General features: G+C 39.9%; 1 protein-coding gene across 6 annotated transcripts in view; it reads left to right on the plus strand.

Moving 5' to 3' along the window:
* Positions 1-12180, plus strand: part of HECW2 (HECT, C2 and WW domain containing E3 ubiquitin protein ligase 2) — a 376253-nt gene that overhangs the window by 224578 nt on the left and 139495 nt on the right. For all 6 annotated transcript variants that reach the window (XM_058710579.1, XM_058710563.1, XM_058710589.1 and 3 more), the window contains 2 exons: positions 2404-2498; positions 8233-8308. In XM_058710579.1, the coding sequence (XP_058566562.1) occupies positions 2404-2498; positions 8233-8308 (171 nt within the window). The remainder of the gene's footprint in view (positions 1-2403; positions 2499-8232; positions 8309-12180) is intronic.

Below are 12180 nucleotides of genomic sequence, written 5' to 3' on the forward strand. Positions count from 1 at the left end.
AATTCAGAATGAGTTTATCTTATAGTTTCAAGGATCCTAATTTGTCACTGGGCTTGGAGACTTTTGTTATAGCAAGGAATAAATAACACCCCACATGGGTTCACTAGCAAAGCAGGCCTGGCTATCAACATCCTACACACAAAAATCAGCAGTCCCTTTTTTTTCCCCCCAGTCTCATAATCTATTACCTAGCTGACTCTTAAAACCTTACAAAGGAGGAGATAGCATCCTGACTTGAGAGGGAGCTAGGGGAAGATGTCTTATAAAAATGCACTTCTCTTTGTGGAAAAATGAGCTGCTCACTCCCTTACCGCTGATCTGATCTATGAGGTGCCGCTGCAGGCGGATTCCCAGACCGCTGGTTGCCAGCATTTTGAGTGTGATCCTAATGAGCTCATGCCTGCAGAATTCAGTCCTTGTGCACACCATCAGGCTTGTTCTGCTTTGGCAGGCTTTGTGCATGGTGCTTAGCTTTGTTCTCGTAGAATACATGCTCTTGGTCTTGGAAGAAAGCAAGTGGAAGAGGAGGGTTTGCGCGGACCTGTACAGCTGTCACTATTTCAGTAATAACCAAAAGCTTGTGTTAATGTTCGGGAAAGTCCTTTGCAGAGGTGTTCCCAGGCAAGTGAAGTCATAGTGCGGCTAGAATTCCTGTGTGCGTCATCTTGCTGTTCCTCAAACTCAGCATGCTTATTCCTGCTTCCCTGCTTTTACCGCCCCTCACCCGTTATCATCTCTGCTCCATTTTTCTCATCTAGAAGTGTGAGTCCAGACCTATTTGTTCCATGAGGACTTTCTGACTCCACCGTGTCGTCGCTCATCTTCTCCGGGGTCTCCACACTCTGCTACCCAGCCGCTCTTCCTTTTTAGCCCTTCCTGTAAAATTGTCATCCTAACAGCTACACAAAGAACACCTGCTAGACCAGAAACCTTTCTTTGATTCTCTTGCACTGTCAGGCGTATGTTGTGATGGGTACATGGTAAAAATCTTTTGCTTGATGATGCTAACTACATTGTGAGTCACTGCACTGTGATCATCATGCATAATGGAAACACTCAATATTTTCCCTCATGACAGAGCTAATTTTTTAAGCTTTAGTATTTTGTCATTGTTAGAAAAATGTAATATAGTTTTGTATTCCTGTATGTAGTATTCCTAATCCTATATAAATTCCTAAAATGATTTTTTAAAGCATTCTATCTTTCTCTTAAAATCGGCAAACCAAATACACTGCAGGAGACCATTTGGTGCAGTCAGGAGAGTTGATAGAAGAATAACTTCTTGGGGAGAATCCATCTAGTGGCCCCACTTTAATAATCCAGGTGACTCAGTTGAGAGAGGAGCCCCACTTCTCTAGGCTGCGACTCTTCCCTGGTGCCTGTCCGTCAGCATCATTTCCTATGACATCATTGCCTTAAATGACACCTTGGGGAAAATGTGTCTTGTAGGGACACTACAGTGACTCAGATACTCTGTATACAGAGAAATTCTAGTGGCTGTGGGTTTTATCTTTGACACATTTTGCCTTCATGGTCTTTGAAATTGTAATTACTTTCCAAAATGAATAATTGGCATTTGTATTGCTTTTCATCAAGCTCAGATTTTATGTGTGTGTGTGTGTGTGTGTGTGTGTGTGTGTACACATGCACCTGTGGGGAGAGAGGTATATATATCTCCACATATCTCTATCTGTCTATCTATTTATCCATCTATCTATCTATCCAGATCTATATATTTATATATCTATATGCCAGTGGTTCCTAAATTTGATCCCTGTCTAGTGACTACATTGAAGCCACCTGAAAAATTAAAATACAGATTCCCTATCACTGCAGAATCTATACAGCATTCTTTTTTACTCTGTTAGACTGCTTTTTTGTATTTCCACTAACAGTGGCCGTCTATTTTGTAGAGGTTAGGAGTGAACGCTTTGGAGTCCCACAGACTGGGTTTGAGTTCTGACTCTGTCATTTCCTGTTTATTTGACCTTCTGCAAACCCTGGCACTTCTGTAATATGGGGATGGGAATTTCTGCCTCCCAAGGTTGAAGTGGGTATCAAATAACAACATGAGCGGCGACAAACCATGGTGTCTGGTGCGCTGTGGAGCGCCTCAATAAATGGTGACTAGTTTTCTTCCTATCCCTACACTATACATATTTTGGTATGTTGTTTTGTGCATTATTTTTCTCATATCTTTGGGATATTCATAGAAAATTTCAGAGAATTCTGTAAAATCAAACAGGAATTGGTGTAATTTATTTCTTTGGAAAAGAAGGGATTGATTATTCAAAGAGTCTAGAGTAGGATCTTCTGACAGGGGGTGTGGCAGATTTCTTCAGCTGATTCCTAAATGACTAGTTTCAGTGTTGAAATTACTGTTTTTCTCCAATCAATTTGCAGCTGAGATAAAAATCTGTTTTAAATACTACCACGGCATTAGCGGAGCCCTGCGAGCCACGACCCCCTGCATCACCGTGAAGAATCCTGCTGTGATGGTGAGTGCCCCTCATTGCCGGCTTCCTCATGAGGTCCCCCCGGGCCCTCGGCTTCTATTTTTGCCAGTGCAGCTCTGGCAGGGTTATGAAGAACGATGAAAAAGGAAAAACGTAACAGCGTGGGCACTGTTGTAGGAGAGGAAATAACTTACAGGCTGGCTTACCTGGATCCAAAATACGAATCGTGGAAAAATATGATTTGATTTATAACAATTCTGCAAATGGTCAACTCTTCGGAGAACCCATTCATGAAGCAAATTAGTGAGTATGCCATCAAATTTAGTCTTAAACTTGGTCTAAATTTAGTCTGGGTGACTGGTTGGGAGGAAATGGTGGCATTGCATCTTACCTGAGTTTAATTTACATGAGCTCAGTGAGTAAGAGGGGAAAATAGCAATTCAAATCCTGTGTGATTCTACCCGCAGTCATCTTTACAAGCTTTCACTCCAAAGAGTGTGAGATGGGGATCATGCATGTGCTATTCCCTCAGGAGGTCTGAGCACCAGACTCTTAGATGCCGAGTTGGGCGCTAGAGCCTAAATATACCACACATTTTTAGTATAACATGGCCACTCAACGGAAGCCCCCCTCTTCACCAGGCCCTCAAGTGAAGAAGGAGATGCCTGATTTAGTTTGGAAGGAAACTGGTTGTGTTAGACTTTTGAAGGCAAGTATATATATACATTTTCAACATGGTACTTTCTGAAGGTTTATTTTTCACAATTTTGTGGTTTTTCACTCCATTGACTAAATTTAGAATCTAACAGCTTTGTAGTATGTACTCATTGTAGATGGGTGGTTGGGTTCAGGTGGTTTGGGGAGATTCTTAGAGTCTAAGATATGTAAAGCATTTGAGGTTTAATAAGCCATTAATAAAAATCAGGTCAAGAAAGCAAAGAAAGCAAAGAAATTGACTCCCACAATGTAGAACCTTTATCACAGTGTGTGTGTGTGTGCACGCACGTGTGTATTGTGTATGTGTGCGTTTATAGATGCAAGCATTTTTGGAAATAGGCAAGTAGTCATGTTGACTCCCTGAAATTCAGAAAGTAATCTCTGCAGGTGGCATTTTGAACCAACAACGGTATATCATCAAGTCTTTCCTTTTCATTTATTTACTCAAACAAATATTCATTGGGTACCTGCTAAGTACCAGCTGTTGCACCCACCATTGGGGATGACATGACAAGCAAAAACTCAGTCCTTTCTTTCACTGGTCTGGTGGGGACAAGAGACATCATTAAATTAATTTATGTTTATTTGAGTGGTAACTGCTGTGAGGGGGAGTAAAATGGGGCTATGAGGGCACATACTAGTAGAATTTATCCTGATCAAGTAGGTCTTGGAAAGCTTCCTGGAAGAAGGAAGATTGTTTGCAGGACAATCTGAAGGATGAGTAGGAGATACTTAGGTGAAGAGGTGAGGTGGGGCGGGGTGGGTGGAAGAGCATTTCAGGTAGTGGGAATAGTATTTGCAAAATCTTTAGTATCCAAATATTCTACTCGCATTTGAATTATATTTGAGTTCCCATGTAGTAAACACAATTTAGAATTTAAAAGAATAATCCACATTTATTATACAAGACTTTGAAGGTCACCAGGAGAATAACAGTCATTGATTACAAAATCTGCCACGTCACATACTAAGCGGTGGAATGTGCTTCAATTGATATTCTAAAAAGAAAAATTACAAAACTGGAAAAGTGAGGTCTTTAATAATAGAACCTTTGAAAAATTAACTGTGTGTGAAATTAGACAGTAACTTCCAAACATGATTTTCTAGATTCAGATTTTCTTAGACGTGAGCAACTTAAGTGATCAGATATCACTGAAGGCAGCAGGGTTTTACAGCATAGTGAACACTGGTCTCATTCCATTGATTTTGCATTGAGATTACTCTGTCAAAGCCTGTGGATAGTTTGTAGATAATTAATTTTCTTCAGACAGCTTTTAGAGAACCATCAAAGCTTCATAGATATAGCTCTGGCAGTCAGAATAGAATATTTCTGTTCAAAGGGTGACAATAATGGAATTGGTGGTCAATAGATTTCTGACCCAGCTGAGACAATTGGGTGTATGTCCAAAATTGGAAGTCTGGGGGACACCTCATGGTGGGGATAAGTGCTGTGCTTCCATGATGGTCACCTAGTTATATGACATGTGTCTAGTTATTGTGACTGATTGACAGCATTGATATTTTAGTTTGATTATTCCATGACCATATGCAAAGAATAGCCCTGGAGGAAGTGTCTGAGCACCTCTCTAGGGAAGAAAATGAGCTGCCATCATCGTCTTATGGCCTCCTTTCTCATAAATCCTTTTGCAATGAATCCAGGATTTAAAAAAGTTGCGTCTTTTCTGTCATTTGTACTTTGACGTCATGGTCATTCATCAGAGTACTCAGTGATACGTGTCTCCGACACTTGGAACAGGAAATCCTTTGGCTTCGGGGACAGATAAAGGCTAGCATCACTCACTACCATGTATTGTTTCAACACTCGGTTGTCAGTGTTCCTTCTGGGTTTTCCTGGAATGAATCTGTGGCGTGAGTTTATTTAAAATCTCTCTTTAAACATTGAGTGCAGATGTGTTTCTTATCACCGATGTTCCTGTATCTAGTGATAATGTTTGGTCTTTCCTGGCTTTCTTGTCATGAATGATGGAATTGAATTCATGGAGTACTACTTCAGAAGAGCATTTGCCTCAGTTGTAGTACAGGATGCTATCTGTGAATTCTGTGAGAGTTGTTTCACATTAGCTTTTGCCAGACAATGGTTTATATTTTTAAAATGAGAATTCGAAAGCATTTTCTTGTGTTTCTATAATATCTTATAACATTTCCAACACGTTTAAATGAAGACTGACCATGAATCTTTTTCATCTCCTTTAACTCACTTAGCATCAGTGTAGCTTAGCAGGAAGAGACTTCATGTTTTTGGAGGGAACACATCTTACTGGGCGGTGTGGTCCATTTGGTGGGAAGCTATGGTTTATCAGGCTGTACTCAGGACTTGGAGGGCAGGTTGCTGAGTGTCTGTCTCACAGCAGTCTGTACCACCTCACGCTGTTCACTACTCTATGGTCCAGGGGTGTGTGTGGTGAAAGCAGGATGAGACAGAGACAGCCATCCGTTACCTGGCCAGTTTGCTGCTGTGTCTTTTCCGATTAAACTGGGGATGATGAGTCAGAGAGAAACAACGCAATATGGTAAACTTTACATACTTGTTGAGAGTCAATCCAGAGTTATCACAAAGTTGGTTTTATGGATGAAATAAATTAAAGATACCTGGATGATACGTTATTATACTGCAGATGACGTTTGAAAACATCAGGAATCAGTGAAGTGCCATGCAAAATAGTTTTGATTAAGGTACAGGAAGTAGAGGGGCACCTGGGCGGCTCAGTCGGTTAAGCTTCTGACTCTTGATTTCAGCTCAGGTCATGATCTTATGGGTTCGTGGGATTGAGCCCCACATTGGGCTCTGTGCTGACAGTGCAAGACCTGCTTGGGACTCTCTCTGTCTCCCTCTCTCTCTCTCTCTGCCCCTCCCCAACCTGTGTGTGCACACTCTCTCCCTCAGAATAAATAAATAAACATTTAGAAAAGGAGAAGGAAGTAGAAATTTATATTTCAAAATTTAAATAGAATTTATTAAAAAAAAATTTTTTTAACATTTATTTATTTTTGAGACAGAGAGAGACAGAGCATGAACAGGGGAGGGTCAGAGAGAGAGGGAAACACAGAATCTGAAACAGGCTCCAGGCTCTGAGCCATCAGCCCAGAGCCCGACACGGGGCTTGAACTCAGGGACCGAGAGATGACCTGAGCTGAAGTCAGACGCTCAACCGACTGAGCCACCCAGGCGCCCCTGGAATTTATTTTTAAATTGTTCAACTTTGCTCGGATTAGTAAAGTTTTATTTCTTAGCAGTATATGAGGTTAAAAAATTGAAGGATAGTTAACATACAGTGTTATATTAGTTTAGTGATTCAACAATTCTATACGTTACTCAGTGCTCATCACATTAAGTGTACTTTGTAATCCCCATCACTTATTTCACCCATCTCCCCATCCACTTCCCTCTGGTAACCATCAGTTTCTTCTCTATATTTAAGAGTCTGGTTTTTTGTTTGTCTTTCTTGTTGTTGTTTGTTCATTTGTTTTGTTTCTTAAATTCCACATATGAGTGAAATCACGCTGTATTTGTCTTTCTCTGACTGACTTATTTCATTCCGCATTATAGTCTCTGGATCCATCCATGTTGTTGCAGATGGCAAGATTTCGTTGTTTTTATGACTGAGTCATGTTCCATGTTCCATTGTATGTATGTATGTGTGTGTGTATATATATATATGTCACACTTTCTTTATCCATTCATCTATCAGTGGATACGTGGGTTGCTTCCATATCTTGGCTATTGTAGATAGTGTTGCAGTAAACATAGGGGTGCATATATCTTTTCAAATTAGTGTTTTCATTTTCCCTGGGTAAAAGGCCAGTAGTGGAATTACTGGATCATCTGGTAATTCTCTTTTTAATTTTTTGAGGAACTCACATACTGTTTTCCACAGTGGCTCTATCAGTTTGCATTTGGTGGTGTATGATTTTTTTTTTTAATTTCTTAATCTTTATTTATTTTTGAGAGAGAGAAACACAGAGTGTGAGAGGGGGAGGGAGACACAGAATCCAAATCAGGCTCCAGGCTCCGAGCTGTCAGCACAGAGCCGACATGGGGCTTGAACTCAGCAACCGTGAGATCATGAACTGAGCCGAAGTCAGATGCTCAACCGACTGAGCCACCCAGGCGCCCCAGTGGTGGTAGATGATTTTTTAAAAAGTGAGGGAGTGTGGCAAAGTTTAGATGGAAGGGTTCAATCCAAAGTTTAGAATTAAAATGTGGTCTCTGTTTCCCAATTATTCAAAATATATTCTGCCTTCAGTTCAGCCTCTTACAGCATTGTGGGCTTCTTTGTTAGAGAACTGGGAGACCTTTTTTTTTTTTTTTTTCCTAGTGTACCATAAATGGAGCACTTACTTGTACATTAATTGAGAGAAAGGCTAAATTTGCCATACTCGGTGGTCCATAAATGACAGGTTTCAAGTGAGATAGCCTTTACACAAACTTTTACAATACAATAATCAGTACAACAGCACTCTTACAACTGCTAATTATAATAGCTGTGCCATGTACCTGCAGCACAGTAGAATAGGAGTCTACGAGGGCAGTAGGGCATCCACATGGTGACTCAGAAATATTTGGCAGGTAATTGGAGGGTAATTCTACATATATGTGGACGAGTTTGAGAAAAATCACCTGTTTAGTTTATTCTGTTTTCCTAGTAAATCTAAAGGAATCTGGTGTTTGGTTTTTAACTGAAAGGAATATTTTAATATAGTAATAGTAATGTAAGTACATTCACTACGTATCAGCTATATTCTTACCAAAGAAGTAAAAGGACATAAAGTAGGTTGATTCCTGTCCCAGGAAATTTAGAAGTTCATATTGGTTTCGTTTGGGGTAATGATTAAATTTCGGTGTGACTCTTTCTCTCGTCTCTGAAAATATGCATTTTTATGTGTCTGGATTCCAAGATTTATAGTATATGAAAGGCATATACTACAATGCATGTTTGATACAAAAAATCATCACATTTGTAAATATATGTGGTTCCCTAAGCACGTTGGGTACCATCATACTCCTGTGAAACTTCAAATATGTGCTTTTCCTCTGCAGATGGGGGCAGAAGGCATGGAAGGAGGTGCTTCCGGAAATCAGCATTCTCGGAAACTCGTCAGCTTCACGTTGTCAGGTAAAGGTGTCTTTAAACGTGATGTCCAGTTTGAAAGTGTATAATTTCAAAGGCATGAATAGTCACTTCTGTCTGTAGATTCTTTTTTTTTATTAAAAAAATTTTTTTTAATGTTTATTTTTGAGAGAGAGAGAGAGTGAGCAGGGGAGGGACAGAGAGAGAGAGGGAGACACAGAATCTGAAGAAGGCTCCAGGCTCTGAGCTGTCAGCACAGAGCCTGACATGGGGCTCAAACTCATGAGCTGTGAGATCATGACCTGAGCTGAAGTTGGATGCTCAACCGACTGAGCCACCCAGGTACCCTTACAGAGTCTTACATATGATATGTGAATTATTTATTTTTTTGGTAAAAGTTCTGGAAATTCAAGTATGTTTCTTACCATGAAAAAATTAGACTACTAATATAAACTCAGAAATTATTTCTTCCAGGTTTTCTAGTGATAAAATGACTGTAACTATGTACAGTTACTTAAAAACAGCACTGTAACATATGCTATCCCTACTGGAGAACTTTGGTTTTGAAAACCATGTATGTGCTTAGCTCATCTGAAGAAAGGAAAATATTGGAGACTAGGAAAAATAAGCCAAGGTTACTCCTATTTCTGTGGAGAAATTCACATAAAAGTTGGAAAGCTGATAAGGCAACTTTTTTTGTTTATTTTCTGATTAGGGAAATCTTCTAATTGCTTGTTTGTTTATGAAAATGTGCTGCTTTTCAGATTGTGAGTTAGAACTCATCTGTGTTTTGTAAGTTTAATTTAGTTGAATCCAACAGTTTAAAAAAAGAATAGGGGGAAAAATCAGAGTTTTTCACCAAAGGGAAATATTTTTTCATAGAACATCAGTTTATATAGACTGAAAACTTTCACACACAAAATATACCCACACCTATGTATGTGTATACTGGGTTTCAGAATAAAATATATTTCATATGTAGATCACGGTCAAAAACATTTGAAAGCTACTGATTTAAAAAAAAATTGGCAGTCATAAATTCAGGAAGACACTAAGAAAACCAGTCTTTGAAATGAACTTTTAAAACAGACAACTGTGCTATGACACATATAAAATGCAGTCTAACAGATGTCTGTCACTAAAAGATGTTTTGTTTTCATTTTTCCATTGGTGCAGTGCTTCTAAATTTTAAATTAGATTCACTTTTCTTGGCTGCAAAAAGTATTGTGGACGAAAATTGACATCGTCAAGAGTGAGAGAAAACTGATCTTGAGAACAGACATTTCCATGATGTATAATTACCACATACGATGAAAGTGTGCACATTAGTTCATCGCTGGCCCATGGCCTTCCAGAGTATCCATTTCTGTTCTAGCATGTTCCTACTCCCCTATATGAGTTTACTTACTATGAAAGCCTTTTTTTGCCTTTGGTTCTCTGGTGGATCTCAGAAGTTGTAAACTGGTGGCTTATGGTTCAATTTTGGCCAAGAAGTATGTTTTGGTTGGAACCCTCAGGTTTTAAAACATATCTAGGTTTTTAGAAGCGCACTTTGAAGTTCCACTGCCAGTGGAACTTACCCTTACCCTCAATGTCTGTGTGTCTCCTGGAAGCATTTATTTGGCTCTGCTTTAGACCTTCACAGTCCTGAGGGGTTGCAGGTACAGAAATCCTTCGTGTATAGGTAGGGAACAGTTAGCCCACCTCCATGGTTCAGAAAATTTACTTTAATCATACCATGGTCTTCTTAGTTTAGACGCATTGCCTTAAGCTTCCAAGTGATCAATATCATTCCAAATGCAACACACACATACTGATTTTGACTCTAGTGGGGATGTTAATTAACTCACTGCAGGAGAATGACCATCTAGAACTTGAAAACCCCAGGATGTTTTCCTAAAAAGTAGGAAATAGCTTTGGGGCATCACCAGATGCTTCTTCTTTAAATATAATTTCTTCCAACATCCCACCTCAGTACACAGGGTGGCTGGCTACTTTATATCTGTTTTACTTCCTAATGTATGGTCAGATATTTGCAGATGGTGTACAGAAGTGGCTAAAAATTATATAAGATGAAAGCAGTTCTGTAATGGTAATTCTGAATAATTAATCCAGTTATAGCATATTGACAGTGATAATAGTGTTTAGCGAAGAGCATTTATGCATTGTAGAATGTCTGCCCGCAAATGTTCTACTCTTGATTCTCTGTGGTAAGTAGGGACACAAATTAGTGAATTCTACAGCTAAAGCAAAAGCTGTTTGTGTGTTTTTTTAAATTTTTTAACGTTTATTTAATTTTGGGAGAGACAGAGGTGCAAGCGGGGGAGGGGCAGAGAGAGAGGGAGACACAGAACCCGAAGCAGGCTCCAGGCTCTGAGCTGTCAGCACAGAGCCCAAGGTGGGGCTTGAACTCATGAACCATGAGATCATGATCTGAGCCAAAGTGGGACGCTTAACCAACTGAGCCACCCAAGTGCCCCCAAAACTGAGTTTTGGTTACTATCTTAATCCTCTTCTCCAAATAAGACTTTAAACTAGGGTATTTAGCATGTCATACCTTTGTGACTTTGAGGTCTGAGTTGGTCTATTAGGTGATGCAGACATTTATGAGCAGTAAAATATGTAAAAGACAAAATGGGGAAGCCAGAGCAGAAATGAGACGGATAAAGGAACAGAATAATCAGACTACAAATAGTTGGTAGATTCTTATATTTATTAATGAAGATTTATTTGTGCAGCATTCCTTGTGGAAAAATTTGATATGAGGGTTATTTAATAGTGGCGTCTTTCATCACAGTGGCATAATCTTCTGATGGAATGCTTTTTGTCCAAAGGAATGCTTTGCATGAATAATTTAGCTCTGTCATGCTTTGTGGCAGCCATTTCCGTCCATGTTACTCCTCATTTACTGCAAAGAAATCCCTTGTTTAGAAGTAGATTTAGTATCTAAAGACTATCATTCTTCTGTCTTTGAGTCTGAGGCGAGCCTAATCGAGAAAGGTAAGAAAGTAAATATGCAAATTGTGTTTTCCTCTCGGAGCTATTTTATGCCAAATAAAGCCACGTGAAAACATGTAGCACCATTAAACTGATAGTGAGTTGCAGATGCTGTGTTAAGATGACTGTGTAGCTTATGAAGTGCCAGGAGTGGGGACTGTAAGGCTAGAGAGACGACAGTGGCTTCTCTGAAGTGCCTTACTCATCTTTCTCTTCTCCTTCTCTTTTCTCTTCAGATCAAAGATCTTACTGTATTTCATGCAGTGTCCTTAGCATAAGGGCCTCCTGGTTGAATTTTTTGGTCTTTGCTGACATATGAAACTCAGCTGTCAGTTAGTTGTTATTAGACAGCACTCTGGGCCACAAGTTCTTGTTGGCCATGGGTGAGCCTCCTCCAGGAATGGCTCCCTAGACAATGTGGTTCTACGGGCAACCCCACCAATTCTGTCCCTCCAGGAAAGACTTTGAGTTTCAAGAATGGGCTTGAGTAGGATGACTCAGGGAACCTGCCATCATTGACAGTCACCATACAGAGTCTGTTGCCCAGCTGATCTGGGTAATCCAAAGGTCTTTGGAGGTTCAGAGGGATCTGCAGAATTTTTTTCTGGACTAGTGGTCAGGACCTCCCTAGACTGATCATAATTGTAGCAAGTTGCTTAGAAACGGTCCGTTATTCCAGAAGCTTTCAAGATCCCTTAGCTCTTAGGCCAATCTTATTCAAACTGATATTCTCAGAAAGGTGTTGAGGACCCGGAAGAGCTGGGTTTGTTACCTGACATGTTGGTGTCCCTTATCCTCACTCCTTTGAAAAGTGTCAGTCTCTCCACTTACCAGATTTTAGCCAGAAATTTTAGCAACTCACATACTGTGAAGTAGCAGCTGGTGAATCTAAGATGTTCTGGGACAGCCATCAAATATTT

Source organism: Neofelis nebulosa, chromosome 2 (genome assembly GCF_028018385.1).
Source record: "Neofelis nebulosa isolate mNeoNeb1 chromosome 2, mNeoNeb1.pri, whole genome shotgun sequence".
NCBI classification, from domain to species: domain Eukaryota; kingdom Metazoa; phylum Chordata; class Mammalia; order Carnivora; family Felidae; genus Neofelis; species Neofelis nebulosa.